Source organism: Penicillium alfredii (genome assembly GCF_028826965.1).
Source record: "Penicillium alfredii strain IBT 34128 chromosome Unknown utg000007l_segment0_segment0, whole genome shotgun sequence".
In the NCBI taxonomy this organism is placed as follows: Eukaryota; Fungi; Ascomycota; class Eurotiomycetes; order Eurotiales; family Aspergillaceae; genus Penicillium; species Penicillium alfredii.
Window position 1 is genome coordinate 694,402 of NW_026622704.1, and position 25,140 is coordinate 719,541.

General features: G+C 50.4%; 6 protein-coding genes across 6 annotated transcripts; 1 reads left to right on the plus strand and 5 right to left on the minus strand.

Moving 5' to 3' along the window:
- Window positions 1-1,073: 1,073 nt before the first annotated feature.
- NUU61_004940 (Zn(II)2Cys6 transcription factor) lies at window positions 1,074-3,066 on the minus strand (the record flags this gene model as incomplete). Its single annotated transcript, XM_056655522.1, has 4 exons — window positions 1,074-1,649; window positions 1,736-2,271; window positions 2,360-2,448; window positions 2,510-3,066. The coding sequence occupies 4 exons, from the start codon at window positions 3,064-3,066 to the stop codon at window positions 1,074-1,076; spliced, it is 1,758 nt and encodes a 585-aa protein (XP_056511135.1).
- A 2,396-nt stretch (window positions 3,067-5,462) lies between these two features.
- On the minus strand, window positions 5,463-6,569 carry NUU61_004941 (uncharacterized protein; the record flags this gene model as incomplete). Its single annotated transcript, XM_056655523.1, has 2 exons — window positions 5,463-5,832; window positions 5,950-6,569. 2 exons carry the CDS (start codon window positions 6,567-6,569, stop codon window positions 5,463-5,465), a joined length of 990 nt encoding a protein of 329 aa, XP_056511136.1.
- A 332-nt stretch (window positions 6,570-6,901) lies between these two features.
- NUU61_004942 (ankyrin repeat domain-containing protein) lies at window positions 6,902-9,699 on the plus strand (the record flags this gene model as incomplete). Its single annotated transcript, XM_056655524.1, has 4 exons — window positions 6,902-7,961; window positions 8,035-8,579; window positions 8,663-8,765; window positions 8,828-9,699. 4 exons carry the CDS (start codon window positions 6,902-6,904, stop codon window positions 9,697-9,699), a joined length of 2,580 nt encoding a protein of 859 aa, XP_056511137.1.
- Window positions 9,700-10,226: 527 nt separating this feature from the next.
- On the minus strand, window positions 10,227-11,606 carry NUU61_004943 (camp independent regulatory protein; the record flags this gene model as incomplete). Its single annotated transcript, XM_056655525.1, has 1 exon — window positions 10,227-11,606. The coding sequence occupies one exon, from the start codon at window positions 11,604-11,606 to the stop codon at window positions 10,227-10,229; it is 1,380 nt and encodes a 459-aa protein (XP_056511138.1).
- A 7,817-nt stretch (window positions 11,607-19,423) lies between these two features.
- On the minus strand, window positions 19,424-21,201 carry NUU61_004944 (asparagine--tRNA ligase SLM5; the record flags this gene model as incomplete). The annotated part of the gene is made up of 3 exons (XM_056655526.1): window positions 19,424-20,659; window positions 20,730-20,850; window positions 20,933-21,201. 3 exons carry the CDS (start codon window positions 21,199-21,201, stop codon window positions 19,424-19,426), a joined length of 1,626 nt encoding a protein of 541 aa, XP_056511139.1.
- A 466-nt stretch (window positions 21,202-21,667) lies between these two features.
- NUU61_004945 (uncharacterized protein) lies at window positions 21,668-24,815 on the minus strand (the record flags this gene model as incomplete). The annotated part of the gene is made up of 2 exons (XM_056655527.1): window positions 21,668-24,565; window positions 24,627-24,815. The coding sequence occupies 2 exons, from the start codon at window positions 24,813-24,815 to the stop codon at window positions 21,668-21,670; spliced, it is 3,087 nt and encodes a 1,028-aa protein (XP_056511140.1).
- Between the last annotated feature and the right edge of the window lie 325 nt (window positions 24,816-25,140).

Below are 25,140 nucleotides of genomic sequence, written 5' to 3' on the forward strand. Positions count from 1 at the left end.
AGACTGTGGAATCTCCAACCTCAACAAAGAGCCGAGAACCAAAATTTGCCGCAGATGATGATCACGCTCGGCACGATTGAGGTCACCTAAACCAGCGAACCCCGGGACTCAACAAAGCACTTTAAAAAAAAAAAAAAAAAAAAAAACATGAAAAGTGCAGAGATCGACAGTGATGCAATTGGCATCCTTTTGAATGTAAGGAGAACCGTCAAGGCAAAGCGATCCATGGCGCCCCAGGCCCCAATCTGCCCCAGACTATACTAAGTATCCGTTAGCCGCTGATTGGCTCGGATGGCAGGTATTCCGGGGGGGCCTGAGGCACGTGTTCGCTTACACAACCGAGCCGTTAGTTCCCAATTAGGCAGGAGCCTACCTACGTATCTACGTATTGTATACATCCATGGATGGAGGCATAATGTAGATAATACAATACTATGTAGTCCATAGATCAGATCGAATACTATACAGTTCCACTGGCTTCCACATTCAGATATGCAATAAAAATAAGGGATATATACAACGTCAACACCCCATCCTTCCGCCATGCGAAACACAAAAACACCAGTCATTCCATCCATCAAGAAAACACCAACTCAACCCTTTTTTTTTTAAAGTGGAAAACCACTCCTGACCTTGCAACCCACCATCCTGTACAGTATGCATCAGCCATGGGAGGTGGGGGAGGTATGCGGCAACATACTCCTTGCATGGGCACCAGCAAGAAAACACCGACGCTCGACCCGCTCGCTCCCTCTCTTCTTCAAGTGCACAAGACATAATCAAGCAGAAACAGAAAAAAGAAGAAAAAAAACGCCGCATAGTACAACCCCTGTCGGAGGAATGGTCATTATGCTCCGCATCACACATTCGGGATCAAAGATGAAAACAAGGGAATCACAAAACACCCTTGGAAATAGCGAGAAAAAGAAAAGAGACATTCGCTGGCGAGAACAATAATCATCCAAGAAGATATAGGCATAAGAACAAAAGAAAAGAATAAAAAAAAAAGAATAAAAGGGTATCAAAAGGCGAGTGAGAATGGAAAAGAGAAAAGGGCGAGGACATTCAGACATTCAAGTGATGAGAAAATCCATGTTCATGTCACGGATGATCTTCTCCCAATCCCAACTGTCCTCGATCTTGGTATCCATGATCTCCCAGACCCGCGCAACCACCTGGAAAGCGGGTTCGATGTTGCGCAAGTTGGAATAGGCCTTGAGGGAGTCGAAGCCCTTCTGGATGCGCTCGCGCTGCTCGGGCACAAACGCCGAGCATCCGAGTAGGAAGAGCGGCATGAGGACAATACTATATGCGCCGGCATCCTGCGGCAGCTGGTCCAGGTACGCCAGGCCATCGTCGACGACCTGGGAGATCTTGTCGCTCGGCCGCGACGGCCGGATGGTGCGGTATAAGTACGCCCAGGTTGACTGTCGGTACAGTTGAGCCAGGCACCAGTTGGGGGTGTCGGGCTCGTGCGAGGTTTCCCAGGTGCGGATGGCAGTGTCGATCGAGACGGCCTCGCTCAGGGTCTGGTAATCCACCGCAGGCTCGTAGCCCTCGTTGAACCGCTGGCGGATCCGGTCGCGCAGTTGTGTCACCTCGGAGATATAGTTGAACAGGCCGTCAAACACCCCCAGGAACATCCCTGCCTGTGCGCCCGGCACAAAGTCGGGGAGATGCAGCCCCCGTGGAGGAGAGCGGGGCGGCGGTCGAGTGAAGTGAGCGAGTTCGAGACGTCGTGGTACTGGAAGAATTCGACAATGAACTGGCGGAATTTTTCGTTGCGGGGCTGCTGAGACACCAGCAGATACCGGGCGGCATCCATATGCGGGCGGTATTCGCCGTTGGTCTCGCCCTCGCAGATTGTGTTCAGGCTGAGCGCGATGGTCGATGCGATGATCGGGTCCTCCACCAGTAGCTGTTGCTCCTGCTCTGCACCCTGCGACGACGAGGCGTTGATGTTGTCCTTGAGGTCCTGGATCGCGCGGTGGAAGTGGAAGTATTTGCGTTCCTTCAGCTGAGGCTCTGGATCTAGTCCCGACAAATGCGACCCGGACAAACACATGAGCGAATGCATCAGCCCGCGATGTTGGGTGGCCATGGGGAGAAGGATCTCTTTGAACGGGTTCGAGTCATCGTTGATGAGAGTCAAGACCCGGCTAAAGCCGTACACAAAGTGATCGAGGAAGCGTCGGTCGATGTCGGTTTCGATGCCGTCGATGAGGAGGGGCAGATTGCGCGGCACAGCAGCAAGGGAGTGGCCTCGAACTGCTGGAGCGAGGGTGTCAGCGATGTGGGTCAGGATGCCAACAAAGAAAAAGGAAAAAAAAAAGAAAAGAAAAGAAAAGAAAAATCCTACCATCGGCCAGCTTCTGCCTCCCACTTTTCCAAATTTCCTTGGGCGGGTAGCCTTCGCAGACCACCGCATTCTTCTGACAGTTGAGACACCTGCTGCGGGTTAGACACGCAATCCCCCCTCTCATTCTCTCTGGTCAGTGTCAGAACTTACGCAGGCTTTGTCTCATCGCATTTCTTCTTCCGACGACGACAGGTAATACAACCCGTCTTGGAGCGACCTTTAGTGACCTTGGCCTGCCCCCCTGGAACGGGCAGCGGGTGTTTGCGTGGGCGGCCACGTTTCCGTGGAACGGCGACGGAAGCACCCGCGTCATTGTCGGTCCCCACATATTTGATGCTTTGTAGATCCGGGTCCTCGTCCTCCAACTCCTCGACCTTGTGCGGCACATCGGGCATGGCGTCGCCCATCAACTGGGCGCGGGGGTCGCCGATGAGCGAGGCAGGGTCGGCGGCTTGCGATCGGTGGAAGAGTTTGAGATGGATCTCCAGGTCGGGCGACCTCTCCGACGGCGCGCCATTCCCGTCGGGCGAGTCGGTCGATGTGTCATCGGGGCTGGCGCCGGTGCTGGTACTGGAGGTGCTGGCTCTGGCGAGAGAACCGTCGATCTCGGCCGCGCGGGGGATCTCCGATGGGTTCCCCGTGTGACCTGCCAGACCGGAGTCTCTATATTCTGGACGCGCCGAGGGGGGATTCTGCATGGACAACATTGAACATGGGCCGTCAGAGAGAGGTGGGCACCTGATCTAAAGCCAGGTGCTCGGGCTGACGCTTGAAGATGGGGAAGATGGGGGAAGAGGGGGGAGAAGGACGGGAATGAAGATGGTATATATGGGGCGGGGCGGGCAACGAGGTAATTAGCGTGAAGGTGCTTTGATCCACAGGAGTAATGAAACAGAAGAATAAGCTAACAGACTGAAATAATAGGAATAATAAAAAGAACAAGGGCCCAAGTAGAGCGAGAGAAAGAGAGGGGAAGAGAGAGCCAAGTGGAGAGGATAGGTATTTAATGTCTACCATAATCTCCATAATCCACCAGAAATACGTGAATATACGTGAATAATAGAAACGTGAGGTCATCACTAATGCCATTCTCCGTTTCTCATCCAGCTTACACCTTTTGTATGGGGAAACGCCAAGGAAGGCCCTGATTTGCAGTGAAGAAATGAAGAAATGAAAAAGCAAAGAACAGGACCCGAGGGCAGTGCGAATGAAAGTTAGATTGACGATGTTATTGGTAAAAAATGGGTTTGCCTTGTCTATGGATCGTCGAGAGAAAACCCGCTTCTTCTTGGGCTCCACAGCAAATACGATGTCTTCGCCTGGACATACCGATGATCATTGTCCAAGCTGGTTCAGGTCGATCTGGGTGGTACGGGGCTTGCTCTGATTATGGTTATAATTCTAATTATCAACCATTATAAAAACGAGGGAGTGATTCGTTGCATATCACTTGCAGCGCCGACCACGGAGAAGCATGCATTTCTTCTCCCCCGCACTTTTGGATCAATTTTGGGGGAAAATAACGCGGCAGGTCGGGAGTCGAGTTTGTCCCCTGTCTCTTTTCACTATTTCTCTCTCTCTCTTTCTGGTTCGTCTCGGTCCAGCGCGGGAGAGTCCGTTCTCCACCAGATCTCGCTCCTTTTCCTCCCCGGGGTCCAGGGAAATTGGGATGTGTTTCATTTTTTTTTTGTTTGTTTTCTTTCAATCTGGGGTAAAAAGAAGTGGGCCAAATCTCCTCGGTGCAACCAGCACGGACATCCGCTGCAGGGAATCGACCAGGTTCAGGGCATACGTGGACCGGGAGGAGCCTATGAGGGCCAATGCAGGGGGGGGGGATCAGCATGAGAATGGTCATAGAAATGGATAATAATAACAGTAGTAATAGTCATAATAAATACATAAAATCAAAAGAGAGGGCAATTTCCTGGAGAAGAAGGCTGTCACTCGACCATTTCTGGTCAAAAGTTAGGGCTTGGGCCTTTCTCACTGTTCTCTCTCCCCAAGAATGTGGATCTACCGAACGACCAACAAGGAAAGAGAAAACCTCCCCATCTTTCTCTGAGGGGTTCTAAAGCCCCCCTTTTAGGCTTTTTGCGCCTTTTTTTTGGATCAGCTGAGCCCCCCGGCTGACCAGAGGATGAGAGGTTAGAGTCTGAGCTTTGGTCTCTGGTGTATATGTCGAGGTGTTTTATTGCTTTTTTCGTTCTGGTTTGTTTTTAGGGTTATAAGTTCTCTCCATTCCTATTCCTCCTATTTCTCCTATTTTTCATATTTTTTCATATTGACTTTGACTTACTGAAGGGCTAGAAGGGTGTGGGGCGAGGTTGCATGTCCCGCAGGTTGCCCCATACCGAGTCAGCTTTTTATTCTTTTTCCTTTTATTTCTTTCTGTGCATTGTATTGTGGAATCCTCTTTTCTCTATCTCTCATTTTGCGAAGCATCCATGGATGGAACTCGGCTGGTCCCGAGCCAAGGTTCCTCCCGGTATAGTGGGGAAACCAACACTATAACAATAACAATACAACATAATAACTGGGAACAACAAGAAACAGGGGATGCACAGGCAAATGGCATAACTGGTTCCTGAGTCCGCGGAGAACGAGAATGAGCCGTCAGAGCCATAACGCGTAATCATACAAGCAAAAACGGAACATCCCTGACTCGGTCAGAAGCAACTTAGCCGAGACCCCGTTTCTCCCGATCGTCGCGCTGCGGAGATCGCCCGTGGGAGATTGCCGCGGAGTGTCCGGCCACCTGTATTTATTATTCTATTATAATGATAATAATATTACGAGTAATAATCATAATTATACTAATACGAATAGCCAGCATGGATAGTCATGATAATCATCATCCGACATGGATCATACTCGCTACCCAGGTATGTATATACCCCTGTTGATGCAGGTGAAACAACCCCAACATTTTGTCAGAAACGTCTAGACAAGGCCATGAATACATGGATGATCTCTCTGCCCCCAGAGTAAATAATATCCAATGATTTCATCGCCCAAAATTGCCCATGCACCCCCCATATCACCATATAAACAAACTACTGTACTGTAATAAGCCAAGCAGGCCCACCTGGGCACTGGGGGAGGGTCAACTCTTAATAGCCTGAATAATCCCCGTCACCGACTGAATCAGCCCAAAAACCAGTGCCAGAAACAGCGCAACCACCGCAATCCAGAACGTATACCGCTGGTTGGGCTTCCGTTTATCAATCACCCACTGCCGCACCGTCGTCGGTTCCGTGCGGTCGTACTCGTCGCGCAGCTCGAGTAGCTGCCGGCCCCAATAGGGAAACTGTGAGAGGTCGCGTGAGGTCGCGGGCAGGAACCCCGGGTCGAGGTCGAGGTCCTGTTGCGTGCGGGCTTTGCGGACCCAGCGTTGGCATTTGAGGTTGGAGGTTGGGAAGAGGAGGGAGATGGTACGGGCGGTTTCTTCGAAGAATGCTGGTGGGAGGATTTCGCTATCAATAGATTAGTAGAGGGTGGGAAATTAGTGGGATATCTCATAACTCATGGCACAGTAGCTTTTCTTAAAAAAAGGTACACCGGAAACTATTGACTAGGCAGTCCAGACGTACCGGTCACGGCTATGGCGGTATCCTTGCAAAAAAGACGAGAGATGGAAGATCTTGAGTTGTTTCTGTGTGCCATCTATGGCGAAAGACAGATGATCATGGAGACATTCCGTCCAGGCAATATCAAAGCCGCCGATTTCCTTGAGGCTGAAACCATTAAACCCCAGTGGAAACGATGGCGTATTAGAAGGAAAGTCCTCGGTACTGGGAAAACTAGCACGAAGGTATTGCTCAAGCGTTTGGGTGGGATCCCAGTCGTCAATAGAGATAAACAGCCAGATGCGCAAAACCACCTCAATAGCATGGATGGCAGGCCCCGCCCATCCACAGTGCTCGTCGAGGTGCGCAACCAGCCTGGTTCTAGTCAAATGGGCATTCGACTTGACGCAGTTGGTCAGGTCCATGAGATCTTGGTGGGTCTTGATATTAAGCCCGTGGGCCTCAATCACTATGCGCTGGTTCATGTAGTACTCCAGGAACGCGTCGGAGGCCTCGGCAGGGTTCTTGGGCGGTAGGTTCCATAGTGCTGGGAGCAGTTCGGTTTTGAGGATTCGGTTGTTTTCGTCGCTTGGTGGCTCGTGGATGTTCACTTGCGCCAAATAAGAGAACCCCGGAGCATGCATGCTGTTTCAAGGCGGTAACGAGGGCACCTTGGAGGGAAGGATAATAGAATTATTTTGAAGCACCGCACTCAGCGCTGTCAGTCATCCACCGAGAAATCCCTCAGCCGGGCTGTGATGGGGATCATCGCTCGGGCTTCCTGAGACAGTATAGTCTGAGTCCTGCTTAAGGCTCTTATTCGGCCATTCGATCTGCAGCTCCTGACTAAGTGATGCGTTGTAGGAGCTGACAGCAAGAGAGGGGCTGTGGCTCGGTTGAAAAATCGAGCATCGGATCCGGGGGAGAACAGAGAGAGAGAGAGAGAGAGAGCCACAACTTGGCTCCCGCCACAAACATGGCGCAGATCCAGACCCAGACCCAGCTCAGCAGGTTCACAGACTGGGGATCGCAACCGTCCAGTACCACCTTCTGGGACAAGCTGAGTGCCGACGAACGAACAGCATCCATTGATGCCACGTACAGCCGCAAATTTAATGACCAGCTGGCGTGGGAGCCAGCAGGGCAAGTCCGAGATGTGTGGAACACCACAGTCTATCCGACCATCATCAAGCCGCTGCTCAAGGACAATTCCAAAGCGATTTATCGCAAGGTGAAGAAACAAGCGCTGTACACCGTCGCCTGCTGGATGGTCGGCCGAGAATGGCAGTCAGCGCACCCGGCAGCAGTGATAATCTGCGTGAGCAAAAGAGTCACCAAGCAAGCAGTGAAGTTGATCGAAGAGCAGGACGAGCTCTCTAGATGGGGGTTCCGCGTCTATGGGTATGAGAGCAAGATCTCATTGAACATGGCCACCGCGTTGACCAAAGAACTGGCCGGCACCCCTCATATATGTGGGACCCTGTTTGGAGTTGGAAGCGAGAATCAAAAAGTACCAACCAAATTCGCCTCGATTGGCGGCACCATCATCCTGGATGGGAAATGCTACGGCGTCACCGTGGCTCATCCTTTCCTCCTCGACACCTACCAGGATGAGACCACCGACGAAGACACCAGCAACCTGAGCGACGATGAAAGCGACGGGTCCGATGCCGCCAGTGAGTCTGATTCGGAAGAGAACTTGACTCTGGAGCTGGACACGGCGTTTGTGCCGAATCATTTCGAACCAAGTCGTCTGGGTTCGATTCCACAAGAACATCGTCCGGACTACTACTCAAGCCACGCGGACTGGGCGTTGCTCGAGCTCGAGACGGACAAGCGATTATTAGTCAATCTCGTCGTCCTTGATCAAAAGGTCGTCTTCCCTTCCAAGGTTGCGTCAGACTTCCCAAGGGGGCAGCTCTGGGCAGCCATGGGGACGAAGTCACCAGTGCAAACCAAGGCCTCTGAAACGATATGCGGGTTGTTCGATCCACGCTTCGGGCTTCGAGACGTTTGGGCTGTGCGGATGGAATCAGGTGAGTGGTATCTTTCGATTAGTATCATAACCACCAAGAGAGGATTTGATGTTCTGATCTTTGTTATAATCAGCTCCGGGGGACTGTGGGTCGTGGGTGGTGGACGCCAACAGTGAATCGATCTTTGGCGTAATTGTGGCTGGCATGGACGCTAAAGACATCTCCTACGCCCTGCCGGCCAGCGTCGCCTTCCACGAGATCCGGGAACGCTTCCCCAACGCGCAGTTACCATCACTGGAACACCCCCTGGTGTTCTGGGAGGCCGTCAAATGGAATGCGCCCCAACTTCTCCAGAGAATCATCCATAACATGAGTCCGGATAGTCTGAACGCTCGCAACTCCGAGGGCTGGAGCGCCCTGTCTCTGGCTGCAGACCGTGGATACGAGGAGATAGTGTTGACTCTGTTGCTGAAAGGTGCTGATACCGAGTCTCTCAGTCCCAATGCTGACTGGACGCCGCTGGTCTCATGGCGCTATCCCGACCCGGCTGCCGATAACAATCACAGCTCTCCAGATGCAGAAGAAGTAGAAGCACTGAAAGGGTGGGGGGAACTGTTTAAGCGAGGCAAGCCAACACAAAGACTCAGCCAGTTCTTGCGCGGTGTTGCGCTTCATTTGGTATGGATCTCTCACTCTCTCTTTCTTTCTGGGTATGATTGCGGCTGGATCCAAAAGGACTAATGAAACCTCCCGCTACACAGATCGAGAATTACCTACCAGCAGACAGTTTTGTGGTGACCCCAGACAAACTGCAGAGATTCTACCGCGAGACTCAAGTTCCCGGGGATCCCTATCCATGGCAAGGTGTGTTGTGCTATATAGACTCCGCTTAGAACGGGCTAACTTTCTCTTCTCCTCCCATATAGACATCTTCGATGACCGCACCTCCCAAATCTCCAGACTCTTCCGCAGCATCCAAGCGCAGCACCACCTAGTACAAGACGAGCGACTCGAAGTGCGCCCAGACATCCCCAGCCTCACAGCCAAGGGCTTCGAGCGATGGGCAACAGTAATGATCCAAGCACACCCAAACCGCGAACACAAACGGTTCCAAAAGCTGCTCCAGAAAACATCAATCCTCAACCCGGACAACAAATCAGACCACTTCCCAACCAAGCTGCCACGCCAGCTCTTCCCCCGTGTAGCGGATCTGCGTCTGAGAAATGAGACGACCGAATCGATTTCGCGGTTCTGTGCTCTGGACTTGAGTATAGCCACGCAATATCAGCAATATCAAGAAGAAGGAGAAGAGAACGAGGCAAATTATCTCACGCCACTGGGGCGGGCAGCGCGGAATGGCCACCTGAAGGTTGTCAGCCTGCTATGCGGCCATGGGGCCGATGCCGAGGCCACGACCACACACGCGCCATCACCACTGGAACTGGCCGCAATGAATGGCCACGAGGGGGTTGTCAAACTCCTCCTGGAACAGGGAGCGTCCCCCGACTTGTCCACAGAGTCGGGACTCACGCCCCATCGCTTGGCCACTACCCACGGCCACGAGGCGATTGACAAGGGAATAAGCTCGGCGCCGAGTGCGTTTTCTTCGCGAGGCAAAACTTTAGTGGAAAACATTCAACGGCGGCGGGCCAGAGCCCGGGACTATGAAGGAATGCCCGCGGTGGGCGGGAAAAAGGGGATGAGTGTGTCTGATAACGCCAGGGCCTCGAGTGGCACGAACTGGAGTGAGAATACCATGGTGGAATCGGACTGGAGGAGCTCTGGTTACCATAGATGATGATGTTTACAATTTAGGACTATATCAATATCCAGAGAAGGAGAACTTGATTACATTCAAAAATTATAGTAATCTATTTATGGATAAAGAGTAGAAGGGTTGTAATAAGCATAAGCCTATCAATTGACTATTCAAACCAGAACCGTATCCCATCCGTTGTAGACCCGGTCCCAATGCACAATGTATGTATGAAAAGCATGACGGATCACACATAAGACATGAGAAATAAAATGAAAAAAAAAATGCAGATCGCCCCAATCCATGCAAAGATGCTAAAAATGAGCACATAAAAAGCAGAAGGATATCACGTTGGGAAACGCCTGCCCTCCCTGACCCCTTTCACCATGAACACAAACACCATAGAAATAGAAATGAATCCCACACATAAGAATCTAATCAAACAAGGGAGAAGAAAAAAAAACACACAACACAACACACAAACAGAGCTGAGGTGTATCATATCTCCCATATCTCTCTGTTGTTGTTGTTTTTTTAGATCGAGGCTCTTGAGATCGAAGAAATCACATCTATGCCGTAAAGACACGGTCAAGCTGGCGCAGCGCTCTCATGTCTTCGCCGGCGAACCCAATCTTTTCATTGGGGATATCGCGGGGTCCATCGGGCGAGCCGGCGGGGGCGCCCTTCGGGCTAGAGGCAGGACCAGCAGTGGTGGTGATCGAGGACAGCGGAGCCAACGAAGTCCCGTTCATGAGGGTGCCGATGCTGGGGACAGTGTTGCCCGCAGATGCCGGGTCGGCGAGCTTGGGCGGCGTGCCGATCGGGCCGAGCGACTTAAGGGAGGTTGGGGGAGTTTGCTTCAGCATGTGGGGGCTGGGAGCAAGCCCGTTGTTCTGAGGGGCGCCCGAGGGCGGCACTCGGGGTGAGGCCAGGCGCGGATCTGGGTGAGGTTTGCCGTAACCCGGTGGGCTTCGTTGCTGCTCATGTGGCGGCTCGTGAATCATGCGCGGCGACCGGCCTGGGTAAGCTGGGTGTGCTGACGGTGGGCCTGGGGGTGGGATGGATGATTCGGGAGGGGGAGGTCGTTCATATGCCACCGGTAGCCCATGGGGCGGCGGCGGCAAGCCATGGTGTGGTGGCTGGTGGGGCGGGGTGTGGTGAGGATGTTGAGCATAGTGAGGAGGATGCCTATTGGTCGCAGAGACTGCCGGGAGGTAAGCAGCGCCGTACGGAACGGCCACTGTCGGTGGTGTTGGCAGCGGGGTAGGCGGCCAGGCGTAGGAGGGTGTGTAGGAAGGGGCATGGGTGGCACGCGAGAACCCATTCATGGGGTGGGGCGTGATAGAATAAGTAGCTCCGGCCATAGGGCCGCGAGTCACAACGGGCAAGTTTTGCTGGTCATTGACAGTAGACTCGGGGTAGAGACCCTTCTGAGGCCGGACATGTCGCAGTGCGGGATCGGTAGTAGGTTGCTGCAGATTGGCAGCAGAGGGGTGAGAGCGAGAGTAGTAGCTGATCAGATGCAAGTGCTGACCCGCCGAGGTGGTGATACTGAATGACTGCTTCATCAGGCCATCGGGCTTGTAGCGATACCCATCCGGACCCTCGTCAGTGCCGTCGGCCCGGTCCTCATCGCTCCCACGGCTTTCAGGCGTCTTGCCACCCCGCGAGGCATTTTGGGAGACGTTGCTCCCGCCGCGCTTGCCCTCCATTTCCCGGTAAGTCAGAAAGCTGCCAGAGACACGGCTGGCACTCCATGATTTCCCATCGGTCCATCGTCTCATGCCAGCTTCGCGCTCGTCCCACACGAACACCGACCCAGATCGAATGGACTGACGCTCTTTTTCTGACAGTCGTCGTTGCACTCGTGGGAGCAGACCGATGCGACATGCTTCGAAGAGGATGATAGCGTCCGCCGGCGTGCGGATGTGGCCGTAGTAGGTCTCCATCTCAAATCAACTGATGACCCAGGTGTGGGGGATGGACCTGAGTCAGATAAGATCTGGAGATTATTAATAAGAGGAAGAGAGAGAGAGAGAAGTGGAAGAAGAAAAGAAAAAAAAAGGGCAAGGGCAAAGAGTAAAAGCAAGGAAGAAGTAGATTGAGAGGGAATAGGGTTCCAGGGAAACATATAATCAGCATCCGAGTCAGTGACTATGGGGTACGGCTGGGCCTTGTTTTACGCCGGGGTTAGAAGCCAAAATTCTTTTTTCTTTTTCTCTTCTTTTTTTCGATTTTTCTCTTTTCCCAAAGAAGACAAGACTGAAAGAGAGAGAAAGGCCGTGCAGAGATTTGGGGTGGGGCCACGGTTGGAGAAAAAAGACAGGATGCCGACAGGAGCAACAAGGAAGCGCAGGACCAAAAGGAAGATGAGAGAGGGTGTTGGGTGGGGAGGGGGGCTCACCTTTGGACCCCACAAGGTTGAAAGGAATGGCTCAGGCCCTCTAGGCTTGTCTCGGCGAGATTCCAGGAAGAATCAAAGGGGGAAGGGGGAAGAAGAAAGAGAGAGAGAGAGAGAGAGAGAAAGAAAGGAATCAGTCTGGATCAGCGGGAGAGAGGCGTCTTTTAAGCACAAAAGCGTCGTGTTTCAAAGCTAATGAAGAATCATAAAAAGAAGGTTAAATAAGGGAACCGGAGGCCAAAGGGACGGAGCCAAGCGATCCAAGCGACGATCGGACGCAGCCTGTTTAACGCCGAGCTTCTTGTGGAGAAAATGGGTAAAAAAAAATAAATTATAATAATATGTATTATTTTCAAAATAAAATAATAATATTTTGAACTGTATTAATATGTGGATACCAATAGTAGCATATCATTATTATTACCTCGCATTAAAGAAACAGAGTTACGTGGGGCAAGGTTGAAAGATGCAGATGATCCACTCTCTTACCAAAGAAAGAAAAAAGAAAGTAATGCCGATGAAAGGTTTTTGAAATCCACTGGGTTTTGCATGACTCTTTGTGCATGGGAACCTTGGAACCAGCTGTGGCGCTGGAGCATGGCAGGTGGGAATTTCCTAGGCCAAGTAAGATTCAAGGATTACTTTACAGACCTTATTCGGGTTATAATATCTCGCCGATCGCCCCCTAGGGGGCCATGCTATATATGTACATGTACTAGATAGTCTAAAAACAGACACAACGATCACTAGTTTTCTTTTTTCCAATCTGATTTTAATGTTTATTTTTGTCGGAAATCAGAGTTACGTGATCGTCACAGCTCGCCGTATTATCACTTCAGGTCCATGGCTGAGTTGCTTGGCTGTGCTGGAGTGGTTTTACGCGCGGGCAGTGTACACAGGTAAGGTTATTCGCCAGGGCTTGGCTCATCCCTTGGCAAGGCCCTCAGATATTATTAGTAGTGTCGCATGATAATCCAACACTATTTTAACCAGGGATTATTATTGATTATCGAAGAAAATAAAAATAAAAATAAAAATAAAAATCTCGGGCATTACCAGGATCGCCCCCCATGTTTCGTAAAATCATTCCAAACTGGAAGAAGTAAAAAAAAAGTGCCCCCAAAGCTTAAGCTTAATCCAACACGAGGTGAACTTTATGCTCGCTTAGAGCGCCCGCATCCACCCTGGTCCTTTCGAGATTACTGTATACCCGGGTATTCTGTATACCAGTACATGGATAAGAATCGTTCTATTCTTTATTTTTATTTTTATTTTCATCTTTTAAGTTCTATCTTGATTTATTTCATTCAACGTATACTTATTTGAAATGGTGGGTCGACAACATTACACAGACCCTCGGACGTTGTACAGTCAGAAACGTGTCGGCTCGTCAATGACTAGTCTCCAGTTTATAGAGTCAAAGAAAAAGGAAAGGAAAAAAAATTGGTGTCCACTACATAGGATTTAGTACTCACGATTACAAACCATGGAACCTGACTCTTCGTATCCACACCCAACGGAGGATTATTAACTCCGTAGTGGCCTTGTGCGAGCGACTTGCCTAGGAGAGGAAAGTGGTGCGAGGATAGTCAATAAGGCTGCCAACCACACACTTCCAAGGCTGAACGTCAATAGAGAGAGAGGGGGGGGGGGGGGGGGGGAGGCCGAAAACGCCGAAAAAGCCACAGTGGCCTCTCGTGACTCGTAATCGTATCTAGTGACGCGGCAGTTTCGATTTAGCCTGCGCTGACCGCAAAGCTTGACGGATCTTCGGGGAGGAGACAATAAGAAATTAAGAAATAGAAATAGAAATACGGAATTATAGAATAGAGTGAGAGTAAGCATAAAAGACTGGCAAGATCCACATCAAGTATCCCTGATGCACAAAAGCTAAATAACAAAAACCCCAAACACCCGTAAGATTGATTGGTACAACCAACATATGCTATTCGGATATGATATACACAGTAAGTTTATTGGTGAGACTCGGTTTCTCCGCATGCGACTCAAGAATCAATAGTATTGATTATAGCTTGGGACCATTGGGGCTGCCAGCTTGACTCGGGCGATAAGGTTAGTTTGCCCGAGTGTGCACGGTGACTCGTGCAGTAAGCCTCGGTCAAAATACATATACTTTGTACATATGTTGACATCAAGAGCCAATAGCTGGACTTTGACCAGGCTTGCGTGGAAGGCCTGTCAGTTGGTGATTTACTTCGCCCATGATTCATGATTCATGGTCCAGTCAACCGCGCTTGCGAGCCCGCTTCTTTTGATTGTCACTGTTAGTGTTAGTGTTAGTGTTAGTGTTAGTGTTGTGTTTTTGACTCGATGATCTTGCGCACGGAGGACTGACGATCCGTTCAAGCGCATCGCCGTTGCATCAGGCTGTGAAAGAAGAATACCGAGAATCATAACAATACTGTAGTAAGCAAATTAATATATTAGGTTCGGGGGGCTGGTTGATCTTGGCTTATTTTCTTGGTTTTCCTTTTCCGACCGGATTCGGTGCTGCGGATAGCAAGATTGCATGCTACTGCCCCAGACGAGTAGTGATATTCCCCGCTGATCCTGGGTCAAAAGTATATATCCCATCGTCCTATAATTTATCTTTTGTCTGTGTGACAGTCGCATGGTGATTCGGTTTTTTTCCCATCTACCAGGTCGACGGGGTGTGCAAGGTCGTACGTACTGTGTCGTGGATTTATTCAAGGAAATCCATGTAAAAAGAAAGAAAAGAAAAAGAAAAGGACCGGGCGCATAGCGATGATCATTCGACTCATGTATGCATTCCCCTCCCACATACATCAGAAGCAAGCTAGTGCCTTGTGCCTAAGAGCTAATGGGAGGCCGAGGAGAATAAGGCTACTGGTCAGGCGAACCACCAGGTTGCTGATCATGGTAAACATTCTTGGCGATCCTATTACCTCTGTACAGTTAGTGTACCAAAATCAAAGAATAAGCATAAGATCAATCACCCCAAATTGCACCATGTGCCAAATCCATCGTCAGCCCGGCCCCAGTTCTGTTGGTGAGATTCTTGCAGGATTTTTGCGAAGTTATTACTCGATTGGAATGCAGAATAATCCCATTGCCTTGTACTGTGTTATTCTTTCTTTCTTTCGTATCTTTTATTTTATTCTCATTTTCTGCTCGGTATATCCGGAAAGGCCGATCAAGGGACAAGGCTCCAAGGGCCTCGGGAGGAACAAGGATCTCACATATTTCCACGGTTCGCCAGGTCGACTACATCCAAATTCCCAATCAGTTTGCCTTCCGATCATCCGAAGGACTTCCTTTGCATCCTGCCGAGTGGGTCTGGACTGAGTCGCGGCTCCACCGGCTAACTGTACTATATTATATATTACCCGCTTTGCAAGAGTCATTGCCCTTGCGGGCCAAACCGACGCGGGTTAGCCGTTTTATGATTCTGCACGGTGATTTCTCGACGTATTGATGCTATAATTATGGGTACACTATCGATAGTGGTGGTAGTAGAAGTAGTAGTAGTGTAGTAATAAGAGGAAGAAGGGAAAAGGAAATGAAGGAAAGAAAGAAAAAGAAAAAACTACACCTGATCAACGCATAATCTCCGACTCGTAATAGTCCCTGTAGCCTTACTCCTGACTCGATTGGAGACGTTAATCAGATTATTGGCCTTATGCGCCCTGGAAGAAGCCGATGGGGTCTTGGTTCTTGCCACACTTGCTACCCCTCTAGGTATGTACTTGCGCGTACAATAGATATTATTTATGTATACATACTATGTAACCATGTACATACATAATCCACGAATGCGCATGCTGACAGCCCCGGGGCCCTTGGGGCCGATGACGTGCCCTTGCATCGGCCCCAGGCATTTGCGATCAACTTAACTTCCGATATGGTTGCCAGACGTTCTGTATTGTCATGCATAACAGGAGAATTACCCTTTATAGTTTAATCTATTACCAAAAAAGAATAATAAAAGAAAGGTTGCCAAGCCTGAATTCTGTGAAACGTCGCACGAGCTTATCTCCATTAGCATAATTAAGCAGTCCTTACGGAGTATACTTGCCGCTTGGATGAATAGGGAATGTGCTCGGATCGTGGGTCTTGAATAATCTTTAAAACTGGTTCTTATAGCGTTTGGCTTTAATGATTCTTTTCTTTTTCCTTTTTTTTGCTTTGTCTTGTTGCATCCCTTTTTTGGGGTTAGAAGATCGTCAGGGTGTGTGTGATCCCCCCACCCCTTTTTTTTTTAAAAAACTAATACTTTCCACACCTTAAGTTGTATTCATGTACTATACATACTAGGTTCCATGGCTGTTAGTCATAGAGTCTATGCATCCAAGGAAACTAGAGTTATCTTGCTGCCTGTCGCCCTACTTGCCCCTCAAATCTTGGCTCGGCCAAGACTAGAGGGGCCAACACTGGCCCCCCAGCCCCAGTTGGGTTGGGCTTAAGCTCTTGCGAAGTGGCAAATGTCAGGGCGCCTAAGGCTCCCTCGGTTTGCCCTTGGGAGCCGTAGAATGAGAGTGCCATGTGGAGTTTTTTTTTCTCTTTTTTTCTGTTTCTATTCTTTTACGTAGTGGATGCCAGTAAATATCGAAATTGTCGGTGATCGGGTTTTATATGAATCAGAGCTTAAAAAAAAAAGGTTCCGCGTCGGCAATAATTCGCTTGAATTCAAGTCCCTTCCCCCCGGTTCCTCTTCCTTTGATGGATCGCGTTGGAAATAGTCGAAGGCGAAAAGAATGAGACATGAGACATGGACATATAATAATCAATCATAAGTCATAAATTCCCAATGTGACTAGCTATATTATTGACTATCCATGTCCACCATGTACATATTTCATCCAATGTGACACCTCAGACAGGAATATTCCCGCCTGTGACTCGCACCTCGGACGCTGGCCGAACAATCTTTTTTGGGCTTATGCTTAACCCCGGTAAGGTTGGGGCCTCTTGGCCTGTTGATCCGAGTGTTGTGGTTGGCCCCTGAGGATTTAGCGCCTGTCTGTGCGCGAGCCTATCGTGAGGCTGTCTTCATAGTCAAAACCCGAAGGGCCCCCCCGGAGCCCTTACGAAAAGTAATTTGCCTTCATCTAGCGCCAACAATGTCATCCCGACCGATTCCCGAGGAATCCTTCTTCTGGTTGAGTGCCTTTTACTTTCATTATAGTCTTCGGGCATTGCCGATCCGAGCACACGCTAGGCTTTTTCTTTCTTTCTTTCTTTCTCCCTGACTCTCGGTAGAAGCCCACGAATCAATCGCCAAGAAAGATGTGGATCCTACGAAACCCACTCACTTCCTTTTTAGCACCCCCTGCCACACTACTGCGGATATGTAATGACTGTACACATATTGTATATTGTATATTGCATGTACAGTAGGAGTGTATACACATTACATACACTCTACAACCCTCTACATTCATTATGATTAGCGCTCGGGATCTGTGAGCGAGCTCCGCAATCCAAATTTAAAGTATCGAAAGAGCCAGTCAAGACCCATGCACCACGTTTTTTCTTGTCATTTTTTTTTGCTTGCCGCGGTCATTCTGTAGCCTGGTAATTAATTTTCAACTCTTTCTTTTTCCCGGTATTCTTGTTTACCCCCAGGAGCATTAATGTGCCTTTTAGGCTGACTCGCGCCCCGGTTTTCTTTTTTTTTTTTTTTTTTTTTTTTTTTAATATGATTGTGGACGCCTACATAGTGGGCACTCGAATGCTTGGCCTTGCGTGGGATCCTGTAGCGTGCTTATTCTCGAATTACCCATAGCGACGACTGAGGTATATTATTATAGATATTATCTTATGGGCAAAGTATATTAGTGTGTATGTTGTGGGATATCCACCGATCTCATGCCATATAGAGACAAAAGAAAAAAAGATCGACGCCGGCGAATATTCACGGCCCCGGGGGCAGCCCTTAACACTAAACCACCAAGTCGCAGGGCTGTTCTATTAACGAGAGGCTAACAAGAGCTTCCCCCTCCTCTTTCTCACTCATCCTTAATCCTTTCGCCCCTGCGGTTTTCTTAGCTTATTCGGTCCGCTGGTCAATTCCTACCCCTCTCCTCCTCCCCTTCTTGCGCCCTTGTTCTTTATTGCCTAATTATGTAGATAGATCCAATAATCCCTCAAAGCTGACTGAGTTCGGGGCGGTCCCTCTTCCCTCTTGATCCTGTTCCCGCCCCAATCCTTGATTGATTCCCTGGTCACGCCATGCATCTGCATTGCTTGGATGAGCAGTTTACCCTGCCTCAGATAGGAAGCTTGAAGATTCATTGTTGATCTTCTCTTCGCTCAAATCCGAAGACGGGTAGAGATACTTCCTACAACATAAGCATAGAAGGGGTGTGACAGCCCGTCCCCAACACCAACAATGGCAGCTTGGAAATAACAACGCCAACAACAACAGCAATATGATATACATAAACAATGATAACAATAATAATAATAATAAACTAGTGCTACGACATGACCTCCCCCGCCCCGCCCCGTTCCTTCTTTTTACCTTAAATAATATACGAGGGATGATCATTGCAGATTATATTCCTTTTGTATATCTGCCGTAATCATCATTATCATTCCTTCTTTTTTTACTGTCCTGACATGCATATACGCTACTACATAAGCAGGTACATCTCCACTGGATACTCATTCCTGTAATCCATGGACTTACTTCTCCATCCAGAGATAATGCTCAACCCTAGTAGGCAGGTAGCCTTCCCCAAAGGATGATGATTGCCCGGTCTTTGCAAAGGGGGCGCTGGAGGAGCCCAGTGCCCTGGGGCCGCGGGGGGCTTGGGACTTGGGGCTTGGATTAGTTCCAAATAATCGTGGAATAGAATACATTCAAACTTGGCATGTTTGTGTGTATGTGTGTATAGCCCAACTGCAATTGAGACGGGGCAGAGAGAGATAGAGAGGGTGATCTTTCTTGTTTGGGGCAATATTTACGCAGGGAGGCTTACTCTTTCTATGCCGGCGGCCTTATACGCAGGTTTCTATTCTGGTGCTCTGCATGGTCTCTTTTATCCAAGGTTGGAATCGCGTGATATGTTTAAGATAATGGTTGGATAGTAGATTAATTAGTTAGGCGAGCAGCTAAGAGCTGTAGATGTACGTGCACTATTAATAGCTAGTTTCTAATTAGGTATGGAATCTTTCTCATTTGAGATCTGATCCTCTGGTGGAGGGCCTGGCATTCTGAGGTCTAGGACACACCTGCCTTAAGGAAAGGAAGGGAAAGAAAAAAAAAACAGAGCCATTGTCAATAATGAATATCATTGACCTAGGTATCATACACTTCACTATCATCTTGTATATATACATCGTCCACGCAGACACAAGACTCGAACTCACCCGCCATTCTTAGCAGTCCGCCCGACCGAAATATCTCGGGAACGAAACCACATCTCGCACACTCGATACGCCGGCCAAGTACCCCAGAAACCGGTCGAACCCAAGCCCAAAGCCGCCGTGCGGTGCCGAGCCCCAGCGTCGCAGGTCTGCGTACCACTGCAGATGGCTGAGATCCTCTGTCGGGGAGAGATGGGGGTATAAGGGCTCACTCGGGGCTGCAGCCTCGGAGTCAGAGAGCACGCGGGGCTTGATCAGGCCGTGGTCGCGCATGTTTTGGATAATCTCGGGCAGACGGTGCTCGCGCAGGGAGCCGCCCGCGACTTCGCTGATCTCTGGGAGAAGCAGGTCGAAGCAGGCCACTGTCTCGCCGAATTTATCACTGCCTTCTGTAGTGCCGGAGCTGCCAGACGGGGCCATGTAGAACGGCTTGATGAATTTCGGGTAGTCTGTCACAAAGACTGGGCGGCCCTGGTGTAGTACCTCCACGATGTACTTTTCGTGCTCGAGCTGTAGCCCCCCGGTCCAGGTGGGAGCGTGCTCGAAGGAGGCGCCATCCTCGGCGACTGCTCGCTGGAGCATTTCCACTGCTTGGGTGTAGGTAACCCGGTGCCATTTGGGCCCATCCATCAGGTCAGACCACCTCTGCTGCAGAGAGAGGCCTGACTCTTCTACACCGTCCTCTTTCCCGGACTCTCCGGACCGCTTTGCAGACAAGATCTCCTGCCCAACAGTAGTATGGTACAATCGACGCGTCAGGTCGCGCAGCATGTGTTCCACTAAACCCGTGAGGGCGTCGAGGTCAGACATGAAATTGACCTCGGCCTCGAGCATGTAGAACTCGCTGAGATGGCGGGGAGTGTCGCTCTTCTCTGCGCGAAACACGGGTGCCAGGGTCCACACATTTCCTAGCTCAGCCGCATACGCTTCGAGGTGAAGCTGCGACGATACAGTAAGATATTTGGGCGCCCGGAAGAAATGCTCGGTGTCGGCACTGGATCCAGCCGCGTCGCCGCGTGGTACCAAGGTGAACGTTTCGCCAGCCCCTTCACAATCGGAAGATGTGATAATCGGGGGCTGCACCTGCGTAAATGCGCCATCAGGGAGCGAGTGAAAGACGATGCCCAGCTGGAATAGGCACTCGGACCGGAACCGCGAGAGAAGCGAGTTGAAGGGTGTGCGGATGCGGAGATGGGGGATCTGACGCAGGAAATCGGGACTATGGTATTTCTTCTGAATCGGAAACGTCTGTAGTCATGGTTTGCCGGTTAGATGGACTGTTTTATTTTGCATTGGCGGACGAGATCGCGAAACCCACCTCTGAGTCCGATGCGCCGACAACGGTCACGTCGGTCGTTTGGAGCTCGTGGCTCTGCTCTTTTCCCGGCGGACAAGCTTTCCATATCCCCGATACCTGCACGGCAGTTCCTGTGGACAGACTGGAAGAAAAGCGCTCGAGTTAGGCTCAATTGACTTTCATGCAGAATCCGGTGTGTCGCATAGCTTGCAATGGAAACGTACTCGGAAGCCTGCGCTGGCTTCAAAATTGCTTGCAAGGGCTCTACAGTGGAGCCATCAGAGATTTCCGCAAAAGCAAACCGCTTCTGTTTCCGGACCGAGCGAATGAAGCCATTCACCTTGATCTCTTGCTCTTCCAAACTGCAAGGACCATCCTTTCTGCTGGCCTGGAGGATCTGCGCGCACCGTAGAATAGATGGACGAGATCTTGTAATTGAGCTATGGTTGAGTCTGGCGACCGACGTGGCAAAGCCTCGTCGCCATGTCTGCATTGCGGGAGTGGTTGGAAAGAGGTCCGCAAGTTGTGTCGGGACTGGAAAAACCTCGGCGTGGCCGATCAACCACCCGCCCGATGTATACGCCCTTTTCTGTCGGTCTATCATTATGATTTCAATATTTTATTTTATTTTATTTTTACTTGTTTTCTCTCGTTCGCTTTTTTTCGTTTGATACGTGTTCATCTCGAGTTTAAAAATTTACTGCTGGTCCATGGATGGAGTTTTACCTTATAAGCTCTAGCTACAAGCTGTTCGACATATATATTCTGCGAGACATCGTAGACGAACCAATTAAGGACATTATCTCTTGAGTGAAGATTATTTAGCTTAGAAAAGGGACCCTTGGAAAGAGTGTTCATATAAAAACAACCGAAGAACGCCAAATCCTTAAGCTTAGGGGAATTGAAAGAATGACTGGGAACTGCAAAAACCCGAAAACAAGCAGGCCAAGCGTAATGTCTCACTGCCGACCATGTCTCGCATACACCTTTCTTTCATCTTCAATCATCTCAATAGCATCCGGGAGACTTCCATCCGCTGCGGCCGCATACACTGCCATCCTGGAGTGCCCACCGTCCCGTTCGGTTCCGTATCCCATGCCAACCAGGGCAGAGACACAACTATCCATCTTATCCTCTTGCTTCTTACTGTTGCAGACACCATGCGAGATAGGAGCCTGATTTTGGGAGGTTTCCCCACCCGGGAAACTCCCGGGAATTCTCTCAGGATGTAAATTGCGAGTGCGCTCTCTTCGGTCTAGTCGCGCCCAAGTATCCGTTTCCGAAGCGTGATGTGGCCGAAGGCAGTGACGTTCACTTGCTCGGCGCCTCAACCTCGTCCCGTGAGAATCCTCCGAAGGCAGACGGTCAAAGGAGCCGGGCTGATTGACTCCTGGGCGCGCAAACACCATGGTATTTGCACGACGAAGACCATGTCCGGCGTCGCCTTTAGAATGTTGCCTGCCGTAGTTGATCGATCGCGAAACACCCGGGCGATGCTCTAGATCATGCACTCCATGCGCACCGGAGACAGTTCGAGATCTTTGAGGGAAAGCTTGCGGGGCTGGATGCGAAGGAATACTGTGGATGGAAGATCTTTCGTGATATTGCTCTTGCTCATTTGCTGCCTCAGGTCCAGTTGCACGGCCCTGTCGTTGGGCAAGGAGCTGGGCTTCCAATTGAGACACGGGCGGAAATCGAGCCATCTCTAATTCTGGACTCAGACCCGCAGGCTTTTCTTGTCCGGAACCAGTGGCATGGCGCTGCGGGCTGTCGCTGGGCAGGAGGGAGGGAAAGCGCGCGGCAAATGCAGGATCATCCGTGATCGAGTCAAGCAATGCAGTTGAACCAGTCTGTGCATTGCCAGGCTTAACGCTCGCATCCCTACCTTCAACCTTCGTAGTAGTTGCGGTCGAATTGGGCTCCTGGAAAGTAACGGACTTTCTACGTCCATTGGAACTACTGTGCTCTTGTTGAGAGATGTGCCCATTCGAGGAAGGTTGTTCCGCCCCAGCCGAGATGGAGGAGCTTTGGTTCCCTGGTGTAGGTCCCTGGCGAGTGGTGGCAATACCGGTCTTGTCGGACCCGTTGAGTGAAATGCTCTGCTGGGTTCCGCCAACGCTCGAGCTGCCATTATTTTGTGAGCTTTGCGAGGTTTGTATGCTTTCAATCGGGGAATGGTCACTGAATTCGATGTTGATCGAATGACCATCAATGTGAGCACCCTGCAGTGCTTCCATTGCTGCCATAGCTGGATGAATCGAAGGGAAATGAAGATAACCAAAGCCTGCATGCTTGCCTGATGCAGCGTCCAAGGGGAGATCCACCTTGACAATGAACCCCTTGGAAGCAAAGACTTCCTGAATCATCTTCTCAGTAACATTGAACCCGACATTTCCAATAAACAAAGTCTTATTTGCAGATGAACCAGTTTGAGTGTTGGTGTTCCTTGACGGAGCATTGGCTGTTGGTGCTGCAGAGGCTTCATTGGTATTCCGTGAGCTGGGGTTCGTAGGATGCCGCGAAGCATGGAAGCGCCGACCTGGAGCTAGATGAGGCCACCCAAAAAGCGCTGATGGATCAAAAGATGGTGGTGGAGGCGGAGGTGGGGGTCGGTAAGCTTGGAAAGTATTGGGGTAAGATGGCGGTGGATAGGGCTGGAATGGTGTCCAGGATGGGGGAGGAGCCCAGCGAGGCATTGGCTGTGGGCATGCAGATGCAAAGGGAGGCTGAGATGGATGTGAATGGATATAGTGAGGACGATGATAAGGGAAGTTATAAGGGAATCCAGAATGACCCGAAGCACCCAAGTTGTTGCTGGGATGTGTTTGACTTTGAGCACTTTGGCCAGCATTCTCAGAACTCGATGACATAGGGTGCTGAGTGCTGGGTTCAGGATTTGGCAGCTTCAATTGATCTGAAGCCTTGGGTTCGTTCTCCCTTGCCGGCACGGCCACAGTGGGTGCTTCTCCCATGCCTGATGCTGCAGGACCATTATTACTTGTCGTAACCTCGGGAGCCGGCCCAGGAGGACTTGTGTTAGGTCCTGATGAGGCCGTAGCGGATCCACTTGACGCAGATCGCCCAAACTCGCTTTCGAATGCAGCAAATAACGTTCGGCCTACTTCGTTTAACTCAGATGCCATCACGCGAAAATTGTCCGCAGCGTTCTCAGCAACGGGCCTTCCTGCATTTATCGCCTCTTCCGCAAATTGTCTTCCATTATCGGGAAGATTGTGAAGAGCGGTTCTTATATGAGCCTCGAGAGTGGCAAGCAATGTTTGCAGAGACATACCCACATTCTCAGGGACGGATCGTTGGACATGGTGCAGTTGGCGCTGCAATTCTGGCAGCCTCGAGCTCAACTCAGATTGGACCAAGCTGGCCCCATTGACCAGATGGTGCAGGACCTGGGCAGCAAGAGCCTCAATGGGGTGGGGGGTTCTCATTGATGGTTCGACCACTGGTGGCGATTCCGGCCGTGGTGCTCTGTGTTCCGAAGGCTCAGCAGCATCTAAGATACCGGCTAACTCGGCCTCAAATGCTGCTAGAAGGGGCTGAGAGTCATCTCCGGGAGCGGCAGTAGCAGATACATTAGCCGGTGCGGGGCCATCTTCTTCCTTAGTATCAACCGCAAACTTCGTCGCAGCCCCGGGGTCACTGTTTTTCAGGTCATCGAGATGCGGTGTCTTCTCCCCATACTCGAATCGTTTCCACAGCTCGGTCACCGAGTTTGATCGACGAATGTCAAAGATGTGCATCGGAGCCGGTTCATCCAGAGATAAATCAATGGATCCAAGCCGGGTGCCAGCATCTACAGGCTCGTCAAGGCGCTGAGAAAGCTCGAGAGACGAACCGACCTAACGAGATCTGTTAGAAAAGAATGAAAATGGACACTTTCGTCTGTAGTTATGATCTCACGGTGATGGTGTCGCCCTCATCATCCTCTTCATCCACATCCACATAAGTGAGTCTCGCCCGAGGATGGTTTACTGCTAGATCATCATAATCGGCGGCAGATATCTGCACCAACCCCCGGCGAGGAACAGGACGAGATGCCGAGGGTTTCTCGGGCCCGTGTAGGTCTCTAATCTCGAAGGGCTGCAGCATCGCGACCGTGAAGCTTAACCACAGCGTCCTTACTGACCCAAGCAAGCCGAGCGTTACACGGATGAAACTCGTAATTCGAAGATCACAGCGTCTTGAGATTGGGGTGCCTTCCGTATGGGATCAGCCGGATATAAAAGAAATGGGACTTATATGTTGCTGCCTGTCACAATCAGAGCCCGGATATCCCTTTGAAAAGCAAGGATGCATCCAGGATGAGCAGGACTATCAGGAAAAGCAGGAAGAGGAAGATGACGTCCCAGGCAACAGGATACTCCGCGCCTCCGAAGCTCTCCCCGCTCGATCAGGTGAGAGGGCTGACTCAGAT